A 17754-nucleotide genomic window follows, 5' to 3' on the forward strand; every position below is an offset into this window, starting at 1 on the left:
GACATAATAGTAGCTTCATCACTCTAATGTTGTCATTAGCAACTTCTGTATGATGATAATGAGAAGGGAAGGTGATATAGCAGCTGAAGCTGAGCAGCTCTTGAATTCACATTTATAATGATGAAAATTTTTTAAAAAAGTGACACTGACAGTAACAACATGTATAAGCTCATAATATAAACAGAAACTAAAACTAAGACTGAAATAGATTAGGCTGACTAATAAATAAACAGACAAATAACAGTAAAATAAACTATTTAAAATGGATGACTCTAAAGCTGTTTTCCCCTGCAAATATCTGCAAATATCTACAACAGTGGTTTTCAACTGGTGGGTCTGGACCCAAATGGGGGTGCGTACATGTGTCTGGAAAAAAAGAAGGTGGCAAAAGTCTATAAAGAAATGCAACCATACCCTTTATTTTACTCTTTTTTATTGTGATACTAGGTCAATTTAAATGTTTTATCAATATTTCAATGTATTTATCTCCTTTTCTTGCAATAAAAGAGCTGCTTTTACCATGTTAAGGAAGTAATTTCTCAAGATCTCTGGAAAATTGGCTAAAATTTACACGTCATCATGGGGAAAGGGGGTGTAAACATGTGAGTTTTGTCCTGTCTCTTGTTCCTGTCATAAATTCTGTTCCATCCAAGATCTTGAGTGCAACATTTTTATTTACTACTACTGTATTGTTGAAATTTTGGGGAAATTTTGCTCACTATTTGTCCTGAGGCCAGACAAGTTGAGAACCACGGGTCTAGAACATTTCAGGACAGCCTACCCCTTAAATCTTCCTGAGTTTTCTTATTCACATATGACCCTCATAGCTTGAGGTTTTCCTGTTGGGCAGGGAGGGAGTTTTTAAGAATTTAGACATGGCATAAAGAAGAATCCATGATGGCGGACAGAGGGACAGAGTCAAACACGATAATGACAGGTTTTCCATTCATATCAATGCTACGTGTTACTGGATGTATTCATAGTGTCTAACATTGAGTGTAAGAGAACATGAATGTGGGCAGAAAAGAGTATATACTCACTTGCCACTTTTTATAAACACCTTACTGGTACTGGGGTGGATCCCCTTTTGACTTAAAAACTGCCTTAATTCTTCGTGGCGTAGTGTCTACAAGGTGTTGGACACATTTCTCAGAGATTTTGGTCCATATTGACATGATAGCATTAGCAATTGCTGCAGATTTGTCAGCTGCACATCCATGATGTGAATCTCAGGTTCCACCACATCCCAAAGGTGCTCTACTGGATTGAGATCCGGTGACTGCAGAAGCCTTTGGGGTACTGTGAACTCATTGTCATGTTCAAGAAACCAGTTTGAGATGATCTGAACTTTGTGACATGGTGCATTATCTTGCTGGAAGTAGCCATCAGAAGATGGGTACACTGTGGTCATAAAGGCATGTACATGGTCAGCAGCAATACTCCGGATGGCTGTGACATTTAAACAATGCTCAGTTGGTACAAAGGGGCCCAAAATGTGCCAAAGAAAATATCCTCTGCACCATTACACCACCACCAGCCTGAACTGTTAATAAAAGGCAGGATGGATCCATGCATTTATGTTGTTTAATCCAAATTCTGACTCTACCATTTGAATGTCGCAGCTGAACTCAAGACTCTTTAGATCAGACCGTTTTTCCAATCTCCTGAATTGTAGCCTCAGTTTCCTGTTCTTAGCTGAGAGGAGTGGCACCTGATGTGTTCCTCTGCTGCTGGAGCTCATCTGCTTCAAGGTTTCACATGTACGTTCAGAGATTGTATTCTGCATACCTTGGTTGTAACGAGTGGTTCTATCATCTGTGTATCATTGAGATGGTTGTGTGTGAAAATCACAGTAGATCAGCAGTTTTTTTTTAAATACTTGGACCAACCTGTTAGGGACCATGCTCAAAGTCACTTAAATCCCCTTGCTTTCCCATTCTCATGTTCAGTTTACACTTCAACTTCCTCCAAGCCTGCTCAGTTGCAGTGAATTTCCCTGCTTTGTTCACACATAGGCTTATTCCAACTTTTCTGGGAAATCATACTAGTGGGTTAGCAGGAAGAGGTCAGGGGGAAAATGTATCAGTTTTATTCATATATGAAGTTTTTGAGGAACTTGTCAGCAGTTTATTGCATGTGTGGAAAAAAATCTTAATTGCATGAGAGAAGATAATCATTTATTGATCCTTAGAGGAGAAACTCCAGGGCCCAGATTCACAAAGCATCCTAAGGCTAAAAGTAGCTCTTAGTGACGTCATTCTTAGAAAAATCTTAGAATTCCGTGAATTCTAAGATTTTTCTCAGAATTTTCCCTTGGTAAGATAAAAGTTATTCACAAAGCGTCTTAGGCCTAAAGAGAGCTCCTAAGGTGAAAAACTGTTAAGAGGAGGGAGGAGGACTTTTAAGAAGCCTAAGAGTGTCTTAAACAGACAAGATGGTGGAAAGACAGAAGAAGGAGAGATATCCTCCGTATGTTGAATGACAGCGATTTAATAACACGCTACTGGCTTGTTCGTACAGGGATAATGTTTGTGGTTGACTTTCCCAACACGCTAAACACAGTGTCTGCCACCTGCGACAGCTGTTTAGCTGGTGATCCACCCCTAAACGGTCCAGTAAATAAGCATATGAATTTCTATAATATTGAAACAATTATTAATATCAAAGTATGCGATGTCAGCAGCCATAGCCTAATAGTAGCCTACAACACTCGCCTGTTTGAGAACAACTTCGCTTGTGTGCTGCAATCTCCGCTCTCGCTTGGGATTGCAGCACGTACCAGCGCTTCTCACTCCTTGCTTGTGCGCACAAGAAGAGGGAACGACGCATTGATTTGTTGGGCAATGCGCTCCCAAGTCTGCCTCTCCCCTTGTGCCGTGATCCCGGGATCCAACAGCAGGCACTGCTTCTGTGTCCAGTTGGGCTTTCTAGTTCTTTTAATATCCACTTCATTCATTGTTTTGGTCATTCTGCCAAATCAAACCGCTTTTTATAAGGACGCCAGCAATCACAGGAATTGCTGACAGCTGAGTCTGCGTCCACCGTTAATATTAAATACATTAAGTATCAAAATTACCAGCATGGACAGTAAACATAACAATAAGAAAATCAATGTACTCGCCATGTGAATGAGATACGTTCAAACACTTTGAAGCTGTGTCACAATTAGTTTAATTTTTCTGAGTTTCATCATCATGACATAAAATTAATATCACGGTTACACATTTCTTAATACAGTCCAAGTTATATGATCGGTTGATTTTACTGTCCATTCATTACTAAGAGCGCATAGCGCATTTTTTTTTTTTGTCTTTTTCCCTTCTTGTATCAACCAATCACAGCTTTTAGAAGACTGCGTCATACCTAGCAATGGGGTCAACCACACCTCCTCACTAAGATGAAAGTTTCTGTCCCCTCCTTGCTCAGAGTTGCTCTCAGAAACTTCCTGAATCACTCTTAAGCTAAGATTCCTTGCCAGGAATTTTTAGGCTAAGTTAGGAGCTCTCTGAGAGGACTCTCAGAAGCTTTGTGAATACAGGCCCTGGTGTTTGAGCAGCAAAAAGAGAAGACATAAAAAACGTAGAAGTAGAAAAGACATTGAAAAAAATAAGTAAAAAGTGTAATACAACTGCATAAAAATAAATCATACAGACATTTGTATTGCTACAAAAACTTAATAAGGCAACTTCAGACATGTTATGTGAAGGGACAAGTTACAAAATAAAGTGAAGTTACTTAAATTTTGAACATGGATGTTAATTTGTAAAACAAACTTTTAACTTTTGGTAATTTCAGTTTCCATTAATGTCATTTTCAAAGCAAAGCATACCACCGCCTGTACTTCTGAGAGCTTATTGGTTGACCAGCTAAAATGCCCTGGGTTCTTTTATTCTGAAATGCTGCCTCACCTATTCAGAGATACAATCTACCTGTTTCTGTTATTCATAGATTTACAGCAATCTGTAGATCTTAATGGATGTACTGTGATTGGACTAGATCTTTCTAATGCAGCAGGACTTTTTATTGGAATGTTTTGGCACAGAAGATCTTCAAATGTAAAGTTTAATGGCCATAACTAACTGCTTAGATTGTGGCTACTGTGTTGGTTGGAATTACAAGAATCATAACTTCTTTGCAATGTATGGGAAGTACTTAAACACAGCACTTTAGTTGACTGTCAGACTTTCAGAAGGTTTAGGATTAACATTAACTTTAACTTCAGTTGATATGGAGCAGAATTGACAAATTAGCTATTATCAGCATCATCTCTGTTGATGGATTAACGGTTGCTAGAGTTCAATTTTCAGTTAACTGTGTCAAAAAAGTCACAAGAAGTATAAAACTGCAAGTCCAACTTGTGTTCCTAATGTTCTCCCCTCCTCCAGAGATTTCACTTTAAAACAGCAGTCTATAACCTGACTCCCTCCTTTAACCATGAAAAATGTTGACTAACAACTTAGTTGACTGACCAGCAGTCAGATTATGTTAACCTGCCAATGCCTGCTGTTGTTAAAAGATATTTATTTACATAACATTCAGTTAAAGTAACTTGAAAAAGTCAAGTTAAACAGATCTCTAGCTGTATGACTCATAAACATGCTGTGTTTCAGAGTATAAATGTCTGATTTGGCTACATGTCGCCATAATAGACCACTTGACACAGTTAGAGGTTAAATGGTCTCTCCTGCAGCTGACTATTACACCACATGCTGCACACTCCCCTCCAGGACTAAATGCAGCTCTGCAGACTGTTTGCTTCTACAGAGACTTGAGTTTTCTTCCATTCTTTACTCTGCTCATTACACACACATCTTATTATATTTACAACACTGCGTGTTCTTTACTTTTCTGTAGCCATACTCATGTTTTTAAACAGCTTATTTCCGTGCAGCTAACAGTGAGCTGAAACTGAAAGTTACAGCAAGTTGTTGGCATTAAAGGATTGCAGGTTAACATTCACATGTTAATTTCATGCACATCTTATTCTACATGATGGGGAATTTAATGCTATTGCTTGTGTTACCCCTCATGTTTTATTTTACTAAGGTATGAAGTAGGTATAAAGTGCAGGACTTTATTTGGGGTGGGCACAGTTAATAAAAAGAATTAACTTTTATGTATTTGCATATACTTTAAGGTCAATTCTGGTTAATATGATTATTTACAAAATGGCTGCATTTAAATATCTTGCCATACATCACTTGAAAGTTAGGGTTCTTGTGATTCTGACCATTTCTAGAGCCAACAAAGACAGGGACAAGAATCTGTGCATCCATCAGAGCATGGACTAGACAAACAAACAACAGTTTATAGTCAATAAACTTTACATTTGAGGCTCTCCTGTTCCCTTCTGATCATGATATTGCAACAAAAACAGTCCTGTTGCATTGGCAAGATTCAATCCAATCACTTTGTGCCCATTAAGATGTAGTGTGATCAGATTCAGATCTACAGATAATAGAAACTTTTCTGATTCACTCTAGAGGAGCTCCAGATGTAAGTGCCTCCATGCAGGTAAGGCTGCATTGCTCAATAAAAGGGTCTAGGGCATTTTGGCTGGTTATTCAACAAACCCTTTGAAGTACAGGAAGTAATATGCTTTTGCCCTAAAAAATGACAAAAACATAATTTAACAGAAGCTAAAGGTTTTGATGATTGCTTTTGAAATTAACGTCAATGTAAAAAATTTGAACTTAACATTGAAAGTCAACTATTAACAGAAATGTGCCCAGCTCAGTTTGTATTGTTTAATCTGAAGTTTAAGAAAGGTAAAAAGTGAAGGACTTTTACTCTCTAGAAACAGAAGTGGTAAAGGTTTAGGAGATGGATTATTGTTTCAAGTGGTACTTGAAGCAGTAGAAGAAGCAGTGTTTTTCAAAAGTTGACCAAATCTTTTGGTTTCTTTAAAAGTGAAAGCAACTCAAAAATAATATTTCATGCTTAAGTTGGAAAAGTTGACACTGTGAGGGGAAAAGAAAACATTGTGGAATAAAACACCTCTTTCTTGGGATGTAGCCAATAGATTGAGAGTTTTTATATTATACTGATCCACTGTTTCTCTCCTTCAATATGTATTTGCTGTTGCAGATTGGTGATATTTATGAATACTCTCTGAGTGTACAGCGTTGAAAGTAGAAAATATTAGAACTTGTAGAGACTCCACATGGCCCTGTCTGATGATTAATTTTGATAGATTTTGGACGAACTGCTCTAATTTTAAACCAGGTCGGAGTTTTTCATCTACTTGGCACTGCTTACAGTAAAACTTATTTTTCCTGGCTTTTTTACAGTTTTTCTAAATATAGACACTGTACGGTCTCTGAGTTTTCTGCCCTGTGGTTTGCTGTCTCGTCATCTTTACAGATCTCCTCTCCTCACTCTCTTCTCCTCTGTCTTTTACCTCCTTCTCTCCGTCTCACACATATATGATGTACATCACACACGCACACACAGCAGGTGCAATTGTTTTCTCTCTGGAAGGCAGTTTGGCTCTGTGCCAGCTCTCATTATCACCGATATCTGTATACACTGTCCACCCCCAGCTCCTTCCTCTGTCACATGCATGCACTCTACACCATCACTGCCCCCCACCGCTAACACTCCCTCCCCAACACCAGCACCACCTCCCCACCCACACACTCACACATGCAGCACCAGCACCACTCATGTCTTGCATTGACGCGTCTCTTAAAGACTGGCAGCGTGGCTGCTAACATGCTGGTTACATATGTTGCGCGCCTGCTGTCTTTGTCTGAGAAGTTGTTCGTTTGTGGCTGAGCACAAGCCTACGTGAGCCCAATGACAATAAGGAGTGGACCCTTCGCGAGGAGGGGGGTTACCAGCGGCTGGAGGAGAGAGGGGTGCAGGGAGAGGGGGCTGTGGGGGGGGGTGTGCCCATAGAATGAGCAATACTGACCTCTAGTGGCCTGAATTGGGCACTCAGTGGGTTTTCTTAAACCAAGCAGGCTCTCAACAGCAGGTTTTCTTCTTTTTTGTTTGAAGGATGTTTAAAGCACATCATGGACTAAACCTGTAATTAAGTGCCCATTTAATTAAACTGGTAGACAAAGGAATGAAGATCATTTAAGGATTATGCAGCAAAGTTAGAAAGGGTAGTTCATCACTGTAACAACGCCTGAGCTTGAATGGCACTGTTAAAAACAGCCTTGATTTCATACTAGGATTTCTTTATAAGAAATTTGTTAAGCACTGCATATATATGAATGTAAACAATACCAATAAAAGACCAAAAACGGTGCCTCAACCAAGGATTGTCGTCTTTTTAGATCAATCTAATTTTACAAATCCTGATATTGATCTGAATTATCTTGTTTAGTCCACCTGTATTTTTGTATGAAAATGAGATAATTGAGTTGGAAAGAGGCAACCAGACCATAACCAGAGACCACTGCAACTCTTTAAAAAAAAGCTTATGACCCCACATTGTTGTGGACAAAATGCAAACAGTGGCACTTTAGCATATTTTGATGCAATCCAGCGTACACCACCCTGCTTTAGCACATGTATCACTTCAGCATTGACAACAGTTCCCAAAAATGTGAGTTGAAATCAATTTAAAGTGCTAAGCTATTTAAGAAAGTTAGTTAGCCTTTTAGAAACTAAATCTCTCTCTCTCTCTCTCTCTCTCTCTCTCAGTGAATGCCCTTACAATTTGGAGATGAAAGTGTAAATAGAGTTTGCATGTTAAATAAAATAATAGATAAATAATAGGTAATGTGATTACTGTGCAATGAAAGACAATTATACAAGTTCTTATTACAGAATTAAAATGTTGTATTTAATGATCTTAGCATTAAGTAAGAAAAAAACACTTCAAGTGTATGCCTGTGTAAATTCTTCTGAGTTTGCATAAAAAAGGGACCATGGACGTAATCATTCTTTGTAATCTTGCTCTGTGAATTACTTTTTGCTTTTTAAAGTAGAAGTTTGCCTTTCTAGATCATTTTAGCCTCATTATACCTCTCCACCTTTTCTTCAAATTCCCACTTGTTGTCTTGGAGGCCTGTGGAGCAAACATGTCCTCCAAGCTTCTAGCAGCTAATCTCTGTAAAAATATGCTAATGACCCCGCTCAGTGAATGAGGGGAGAGGCGTTCGGCGTTGCGTCACCTCATTCAAAGCCTTGCCGCTTAGCTAGCACGAAAGCTAACTCTTAACGAGATGAGTAGAAGAGTAGACAGTATTAATTAGCTCACAATTAGCGCTCCCCAGTCTCAGACTCGCCACCAGCTGTTATCGTCTGAGGGATGTTTTTTTTTGTTTTTTTTTTTGGGCTTAAAATTGGCCAGAGGTAGGTTGACAGGCCTCCTCACAGGAACAGATGGTGAATGCAAGGCTTGTTGGCAATCAGCACGTTTTTAGCTAATGACTTAATTAGCTATGCAAATTGACAAATCAGTGTGGATATTGTCATTTAGTTGAAAAGCTCACCTAAATTAATTAGCCTGATTAAGGCATAGTGGGGTGTAGAAGTGGTCGCTAGGGGGGTTTTGGGGATAAATAAACTGCCTCTCCCTCTTCTCATGCTCTTCATCTTAGAAAGTGATTTAAGTTGTCTACTTTTGTTTGTATGTTTACATGAATGCACGTTGGATTTGATCATGCATGTTTGTTTTGTGCATGTTTGTTTATCTCTGTGGGATTTTAGTGTGATGGCGTCTGGGAGTGTTGATGCATTTTGTTAATCCTGGTTTGCATTCGAGGGCTTTTGTCTGTGTTTGTGTGAAGGTGTGATTGTACAGTAAGCTAATCTGGGTTTGTGTGTCAGTGCATGCGCTTGTTTGTCTCTGCTGTGTGCACGCTTCTGTGTGTGTGGCGGAGAAGAGCGAGATCTCCCAAGCCAGGCAGCGTTGACACACATGGCCAGTGAAGCGTGCGCTCCATTTAACTGTACAGCTTCTTCCCAGACTACTGTGGGTGGTGCTGGAGCAGAAAGATGCTTAGCCAGTACACACAAAGAGATACAGCATGATTCACAGCTTATTGATGAATGTTTGAATACACAAATTACACTCCAGTGATTATTTGTCAACAGATTAACTGACTTTGGAGGAATCTGCCTCTTAAATATGAGCAGTAAAGGTTGCATCCTCTCACAAGACTCATTCAGATTCCTTCACATCACAAGAGTCATTGATAGTGCAGGATAATGGATAAATCTCTCCTCTTTCCTCCTCTGACCCACTGTGAGAAGGCCATCTCTGTGAAATATGTCTTACATGATGAGTATTGATTAGGGCGGGAACACGGTGCTGGGGGAATCCACTTTCAGTACAGGGAGGTTTCATTTGCACAGAGAGCTCCAAGAGGGGTTCACCGGACTGAACACACATAAACACTCTGAAACAAACGAGCACAAACTCCCTCTGTTATTCCATCACATGCAGGGGGTCTGTGTCAGAGCAAGGAAACACACACAGAACATCGTAGGGGGCGTTCAGGCGCTCCTTTCTCAGCTTGGAAACTGAAAACATGTGGTGAACACACAAAAATAGATTTTTGAAGACATCAGCTGCTGAGAGGAGTCTTGTAAATGTTTGTCTCTTTGACCTTGTCCTATTTTTAACCCTCCCTTTTAAAGGAGGTTGGTTAAAGTCTGCTTTTTTTTTCTAAAATTATGTAAAACAGGCCACATGCATATTCATGTTCTTGAAGTAAATGTGTTGGTTAGATGTGCTTTGGTCTCAGGATTAGATGAAACTGATATGCATTAATTTCTTCTTTGGTGATTTTTCACTCACTTTAGCGTGCTAATTTTGGAATCACCCTGAGGCTAAATACAGACTGTCCTACACAAAACTTAAAAAAAAAAAAAAGAAAAAAACCATCACGTGTGTAAGACTAATTCTTTTTCTACAAACATTTAAAAAGGCTGTTTCAGAAAACATAAGATGTGTAATATTTTAAAAAATGGTTTCTGCGAAAAAAAAGAAATGTAAGTATAACGTGGAATAAACAGAAAAGAAAGGGGTTAAAAACATTTGTATTATACTCACCAAAACATGTTGTTCATGCATGTCGACTTTGTTTCCTGTGGCTGAGTTAGCAACAAGTACATTAAAAGACTGCAAAAAGAAAATAAGGGATAAATGTTTTTGTGTTATACTGTCTCTTCAAATACACACAAACATGATAATGTATACATACACTAAAGTAGTCTTTATAGGAAAAACAGTGGAACTATTAAGAAAGGGGGTTCTTTAGTTGCACAAACAAAACTAGAATAAAATGAGTAATAAAAAGTGAGCAGAACAAAACTCAACAACAAAACTCATGGTTTTTCTCCTTTTTGTCCACTATTGTTCTGCTATTTGCATTAAAAACAGTTTTTATTTGGATTTCTGTGCTCTCTTAACCTAAGGGTAACTGCTTTTATTTTGAAAGAATTTATGGTGCATTCCAGTTAATCTCAGAACTTGGAAACTTTGAAATACCAGTCAGATATGTCATCACAAATGCTCCCTGAGCTCGGAAGTCCGACTTGGATGCTCAGAGCAACTTCAGTATTCCAAATTACGAACTCTTAGAAACTGGAATGCATTCACCTCAGATGTGATGACCTTCCTAGATGACCATGCCCATGTCCAACATCTGACATCCAGAGTAAATGGAATGCAGCGTTATACACAGAAAAAGGAAGTTGTTATTGATTGAAAATGGAACATCAAAGAGGTCAGTGTTTGAAATCACAAGTTTTGTAGATGACTTTTGACTTGTCCACTCAGCTATGAGTTTTTTAAAGTGAAATGGGACATTTAGGAGCAGTGGTGGACTTGTTTTACATCACTGTGTTTTAGGAAGATGTTGCAGTGGCTCAACCAAAGTGTGCTGGAAGGGAAAATAAAGCATGCAATTCATCACATGAATAACCAGTGCACTAACTGTAAATGGACTAGAGCTTATCTCTCTTTTCTAGTAGAATTGGCCATAAGTATTAGCTAATCCCATTGAAACGCATCCATACACATTTACACACCACCGACGAAGCAGTGGGAGCACTTTGGGGTTTACGTATCTTGCCCGTGGACACACTGACATGTGACTGTAGACCAGGGGTGTCAAACTCAAGGCCTGGGGTCCAAATCCGGCCCGTGGAACAGTTAAATCCGGCCCGCAAGATGATCTCATATTTCTGTTATAACAGAACAGTATGAGGTCTGCAGATTTCCTCAAGTATAAAAATGTAAACTTATCCTTGATGATTTAAGATATCCTTGTTAAGTCACAAAATCTGAAAAAAGTAAGGAGTAAAAATATTTATTGGCTTACTCTTGCTGAACACACATCTTTGCACTTGCTTTAATAAAAGTTGAACTTGATATTGTTGACATTTTATTTTACTCTTATTTATCTTTTCTCTGTGTGTTTAAGAATTAATTTCTATCATATTTGTTGTTTTATAACATGTTTTAAGTCTGTACAGCACTGAGGTGTTTTCAGATGTGTTTTAAAAGTAATATTTGATAACAAGTAGTCAAGTTTTGAGCCCCACATTCAGGTGCTTTTTTCCTCAAAACTGGCAGCTGGGGTCTGACAAGTCTGACTTGCAGCGTTTTTTCTTCATGTGATTCCCTGCTCTCTCTTCCCTTGTGTCTTACACTTTCTACTGTCCTATCCAAATTAAGGCAAAAGCCCCCCACCTTTTACAAAAACACACTCACAAATAAAAAAAAAAAAAAGATAAACTCAGGGACTTATGGTCAGGCCAAAATGAGAAGAGGCAACCAGCAAGATTTGCAGAGGAGCTTTGAAGGTTTGGATGTTGAGTTCCACATGAAACTGAAAAGCACCAAAGCCAAGTGGTGAAAAAATTTCATCAATTTTTCATTCTATGGGTATTGAAGTTTCAACATTTCTGGAGAGACCCTGGGTGACCTTTTTGGAAATTGTGCCACCATTTAAAAATAGAGAGGAAAAAACATGCTCTCGTAGCACATTCACAATCTTGTGACTCACACATAATATAATAATGCTAAGATATTTTGTATTTTCAGTAAAATAAATCATCATTCTTTTTTTTTTCTTGTCCTCTTTAGGACGTGATGGTGGTGGGCGAGCCAACCCTGATGGGTGGCGAGTTCGGGGATGAGGATGAGCGTCTGATCACCCGTCTGGAGAACACGCAGTATGACGCCACCAACGGCCTAGACGACGAGGACGACTTCAACAGCTCCCCGGCTCTGGGCAACAACGCCCCCTGGAGCAGCAAACCCCCCGCCGCTCAGGACAGCAAGCCTGAGAGCACGGCGCCTCAACCCTCTCAGTAAAACAAAAGAAGAAAAACAAGAGATCCTGGGCTCCGTGTGGACTGGACTTTTTAACCTCTCCCCTCGTACCCCTGAGGGCCTCATAACATTGTACTGAGTCAGAACCCCCTCCACCCCCACCCCACCCGTCTGCAAACTCCTCACCGGCATGTCCAGCCAAAAATGTCCTCTCTGGATTCTTCCTTCTTCTCTGAATCACTGTAACATCTTGGAGAACACTGAGGACTGGCACAGCAATATCCACATGACAGAGACAACAAATGTGTACAAGTCGTATGCAACTGTAAAGTAAAAATTAAAAAAGCAAGGCGCCTGCACTTTTTTAAAGAATGCAGCGGAAAATTGTAGATCAAATTCTCCTCCTCGGACCCTCAGATACAAACGGCTCGTCTGGTGGAATACAACAGCTGTGATTGGTTGACCTGCAGGTCACGAGTCATCACGCTAACAGCAGACAGTGAGGAGAAAAGAAGAATAAAAACAACAAAATAAAATGTTTTAAAAAAAGCTCTACTGTGAGAAGACGAGGTGTTTTCTAACAGCCACTGGAAGCATCTCACCACATCGGAGACAAATGAAACATTGTTTGAGGCGATTGCATTTTTATTCCAGATTCAGTTTGCAGTTGGTTCGTTTCTGCTGTTGCTGTTTATTTCCATTTCCAATTAAGAGGAAATAAAAGTTCTCTACTGCTATGGACTGCGTTCAAACGAGGAAAAAAATCGCGCTCTAGGATTGTTTTTCCACATTAACCGCAGTTGTCACAGATTGTGATTTCATGCAAACCAGTTTGATTGTGTTTGTAGTCAATTGGTATTTTGCTTCTTTCAGAACCCCGTTTTGCAATCACGTTGTAATTTTGCCGTTCAGTATGTGAACTTAACAGACACGCATTGATGCATTAATGTTGATTTTTTTTTCCTTCTCCCTTCTTGAAAATTGGACTTCTTTCCCTTTAACGACCTACTCCCAAACTGATACTAAAGCCTTTTCCTGCATGATTTTATAGGGTTTTTATTTTCTTTGATAAATGTACTTTTTAAAAGCATCTGTTGTTTTTGGGTTCATCAGTTTGGGAACACTGTTAAAAGGTTTGTAGCTCTGTAAATAGAAGTGGAATCTATTTTGTCCACTGTAAATCAGCCACTGAAAGCAGTTTGGATATGGCAGCTGTTTTGTTTTGTACAGGAGGTTCAGATTTCTGTCGGGTGGTTTGGATGAACTGGTTTGCCTCTTATGTTTCCTCTTTTAGCTAGTGCTGAACCAAAGCCACAAAATTAAGTCACATAATCACATTTCTTGTACATTCTGTGACATAAGAGGAAATCAAATAAACATTTTTAAAAAATACCATGCAGATTAAGTCCCATCCACCCCACAGAAATGGTTTGATATCCCTGTGTTTGTGTTCACAATTGTTCTTTAATCTCTAATTGAATTGATATTATATCCCTGATCCTCTTTTGTTGGACTTTTGTTTGAAAAATGGGCAAGAAGACAGCCACAGACGTCTTTATACAATTGGATCTTATGGGTATTTATTTGTGCATTTGTAAGGAAGCTAACACATTTCTAAATATGTTTGAGCCTAGTATTATTAGACACCATTTGTACATTATATAGCAGAGGTGTTCAGTGTCATATCTGATGTCTGGTATGTATGCTTTACCATTATGTGTGCCAATAAACCGTGCTTACAAAGGAGATTAATTTTAATTGGTTACATGAATCATGTGCATGTAGAATCTGTTTATTTGGCTTTTTACACTTACTATTTATTAAGTTTGTTATTGGAAATTTAATCATTGAGTTTCAACGAAAGAAGCTGACAGAAAAAGTATCTTGCAACCTTCCTCAACTGTAATTTTTTTCTCGTCCAGCAGGTTGAAAATAACAAAGAAAATCTATATATATAAATGGGACATGACCTTTTCTTTTAAGGTTAAAAGCATCAAAGGAGAAAAAATTTTGAGGTTCAATGTATCTTCATTTGTACTTTACAAGGGCAATTTCTCATGCAGACAGAAGTTCTGCAATTCCAAGGATAAAAATAGCAAATTATAGTAATATTAGTTAACAATCTTCTCATCAGCTCCTCCAATAAGATGTCCCCATGAAAGTAACATTTTGTTTTTTTATTTGAAAAATGGAATTTGAGTTAAGTGACTTGGAATAGGGTACGTTTTAATTCTCGCCTGTGTCTTATAGGACTGTCGTCCAACTTTCTCACAGTAAAATTGTCTCTGAATGTTTTTTTTTTTCTTCAGCTGACAACAGGCAACAGATGATTGAGAGGTACATCCAAATATTCTCTGCATCCTTGAGGCCGTCTAAAAGCAGAAAATGATTCAACCTCAGCAGCAGGTTTTTAGTGTCAGTCTCTTTAACTGTAAAAATACATCTCCTACCAATGTGTACTGATCATATTGCAGAGGAACTAATGAAACAGAGACAAGGGTGTAATGCAGCAGCAGTGTTGGTTTTAAATGTGGGCCCATCATCCTCAACATGGACCGCTGTTAAAACTACACCAGTGCTAGAACTCTTACTCACTATGTGGCTTAATAAATATTCTTAGATTCTTTCAATTTGATTTGAAATGTTAAAGGTTTATGCACATTCAGCATATCTAGGAAATATAGTATACACTTCATAATTTTAGTGTAAACAATGGCATCTTTTTATCATCAAATACAGCCCAACATTGGCTGTTTGTTATCTTATGTTACTTTTAAGCTACATTAGTTATGTACTTTATCAAAGGTTAAATCTAACAGAGCTCATTTACTTAAGTCCTAAAATAGAAATCTGAAACACTTGTGCTTTATTTAAGCATTGATTTTGACTTGTGTTTCTCACTTTTGACATCTTCAGTTCAACAGGAGGTCATGTGCAATATCAATCCATCCATAACCTTGATCAATCATGGTATTTGGTTTTGCAGGAGGGCTGAGCACTGCTGTCATTGGGTGAAAGGCAGTGTGCACCCTGACTAATTATAGTATATCTTATTTATTTTAATTCTAAATCTGTTGTAACTAAAAGGTAGGATTTTTGCAAACTTAAATTTTTTGTTTGTGTTATGTGATGCTTTGTGATTATTGAAATAATACAGCCATGTATAAAAATGTAATGAAGTCCTGCAAGTTTAGAATTATTGGAAACTATTTGGATAACTTTGTATAAATTTTTTCACACAAGCATTTTCTCATCGTACACAGTTCCACTCTTTCTTTTTGAATTAATTGAAATTATTCTTAACAGTAAGGCTTGGACAGTTGGTTGGATTTGTGAAGCTGTCACTTTAGGCTCTAAAAATTGTAACAAAGAAGAAAAAGGTTATGAAAATGATCCTTACAACTGTCCTGTAACACAGCTCAAAATTAGCTGCATTATATCCTATGTCGACAGTCAAATCACAGCAGTAAAGAAGATTTTACATCCTTGTAATGTGCCAGTTATAATGTATGATGCCAGTCATGGTGTTGTTTTCCACATCAAGTACTTCTAATGCCTATAGATTGTTTTTCTGATTCTTAGAGACGAGTTTTTAATACAGGATTGCTCTGGATTCAGAGTAAAGCTCAAAACAATTTGTACCCCATTTATGTTACTAATTCTGAAGGGTTTGACTTATATGTGATCTTCTCTGCCTTCAACACTGAGAAGGTCATTGATTAAAATTTTGATACGAAGGATCGTGATTCAAGTAGCTGGTTACCTGAGTTACCTGCATAAATTTTCAAATGAAGCCTGGAACATGAATAAATGTATAGGCCCAGCTTCCCCTCCGCAAAGTTCTGCAGATAACTCAGAGAGCCCCAGCACTGTTGTTGGGTAAACTTTAATAACAGGAGGATTTGATGGAGCTTTGGCGCCGCCAAGTGGAGCCTAGTGTGTACTGCAACAACAGTGATTCTCTAAGATTCAGCATTTTGCATATTTTTATTCGAGTGACAGATTTTGATTAATTTAAATAAAATTTTAATTGATAAAGTTAGTAATAACTATTTTTAAAAATATGTTATACAGAAGTTATCCTTTCAATCAAACCATAAAAAGCGGAACCAATCACATAACGAGAGTTTGGCTTCATTATTATAAAATAAACAACAATAACATGAATCATCATAGGCCATTTATTTGATTCAGAGATGTAGCCTCTTTTTGAAACCATGAACCATCTACATATATTCAGGTAATAATATTACTCTTATATATCCTGGCAACTACTGTAAGGATATATTTGTAGGCACATTTCAATATTTTCTTTGTATTTATTTTTTAAACACACATACAAAATTAAAATTTTTGTTTCGTTAACATTACTAAAAAACATAATACATTCATACTTCTTATCTGCACCCCTTAGAAAGAGATGAGACGACTGTTAATTAAAACAAAAATAGATACTGAAAAACGAAAGCAATACAAGTTCTTAGTAACTGTCAGTCTATCACCCCTTGGATTTTAAGTCATTATTTAAAACTCTACGATAATTTTGTTTATGCATCATGTTCAAATTAAAGCATGCACCGTCTAACCAGGCTACCTGCGATGTTTCATCTCAATGACGTCGTTTGTTTTCACCTACAAGCCGATGACGTTGCACGGGGCGACGCGGCGGCCAAAGTAAAGATGGCGGACTTATCGGGGACCGAGCAGCTGTCAGACGAGAAAGAAGCTGATATTGAGCTAAAGAAAAGACAGAAGCGACCTTGGGAGGATTTGCACAGGTCAGGTAAAATTGGTATAACTCCAGAGCTGCCGGAAACTTTGGGATTTTACGATATTAGTGCTGTCAGAAGGGAGCAACGGGAGCACCCAGCAGGTAAATGTCCAACGGTTCCCCTCAACTGACGTTACGACCGTTACTGCTAATAAACGTAAGGGCTGTGAAACTCGATAATTAAGCGGAGAGATTGTGTGTATATTCGCAAAATGATGGGACGTAGAACTACAACAAGGTAACTACAGCTATATCAATGTCAGACTACACAAGTTATAAAATCTTTAGAGATAGTTGTGTAGTATTAACGGAGGGGAGAGCTGTCAACGCCTCTTGTTTTAACGTTACTGTCACTGCTAGCTTGATTAACGAGCCAGTCAAGCTAATATTGCAACTCGTAACTTACACTAAATAACTCAGTGACTGACACCACAGAGTTATTGATCGAAAAAGTCATGAAAATGCTCTCATACAGTGAAGCTACTGTGCTAAGGTGTAAAGTTAGTTTACATAGCTGTATGCTCTGCCCCTGTCGCTGCTAAAAGTCCAGTGGGCAGGAACCATTGAGCTCTTTATCTGTATTAGTTTGTAGCGTTATGTAATACTGCAGTTTTAGGTCAGGGTGTCAATAAGCCATTCTTTGAGGTCTTATGTTAAATGATAAGACTTGGTGGAACTTTAACCATTAGTTAAACTCAAACACCAATAGCAACATGATTTTTAATCAGTTTGTATCCAG

General features: G+C 38.3%; 2 protein-coding genes across 11 annotated transcripts in view; both read left to right on the top strand.

Annotated features, from left to right (window-relative positions):
• The window catches only part of ldb2a (LIM domain binding 2a), a 161232-nt gene extending 147230 nt beyond the window's left edge, over positions 1-14002 (top strand). For all 5 annotated transcript variants that reach the window (XM_041797585.1, XM_041797587.1, XM_041797586.1 and 2 more), the window contains exon 9: positions 12056-14002. In XM_041797585.1, the coding sequence (XP_041653519.1) occupies positions 12056-12286 (231 nt within the window). In that variant the 3' untranslated portion in view covers positions 12287-14002. The remainder of the gene's footprint in view (positions 1-12055) is intronic.
• A 2904-nt stretch (positions 14003-16906) lies between these two features.
• Positions 16907-17754, top strand: part of tapt1a (transmembrane anterior posterior transformation 1a) — a 34427-nt gene continuing 33579 nt past the window's right edge. For 4 of the 6 annotated variants that reach the window (XM_041796922.1, XM_041796923.1, XM_041796925.1 and 1 more), the window contains exon 1: positions 16913-17117. In XM_041796922.1, coding sequence (XP_041652856.1) covers positions 16925-17117 — 193 coding nt within the window. In that variant the 5' untranslated portion in view covers positions 16913-16924. Of the gene's footprint in view, positions 17118-17754 lie in introns of all 6 variants that reach the window. The other 2 variants (XM_041796924.1, XM_041796926.1) reach the window with 1 other exon arrangement.

Source organism: Cheilinus undulatus, linkage group 10 (assembly GCF_018320785.1).
Source record: "Cheilinus undulatus linkage group 10, ASM1832078v1, whole genome shotgun sequence".
Lineage (NCBI taxonomy): Eukaryota > Metazoa > Chordata > Actinopteri > Labriformes > Labridae > Cheilinus > Cheilinus undulatus.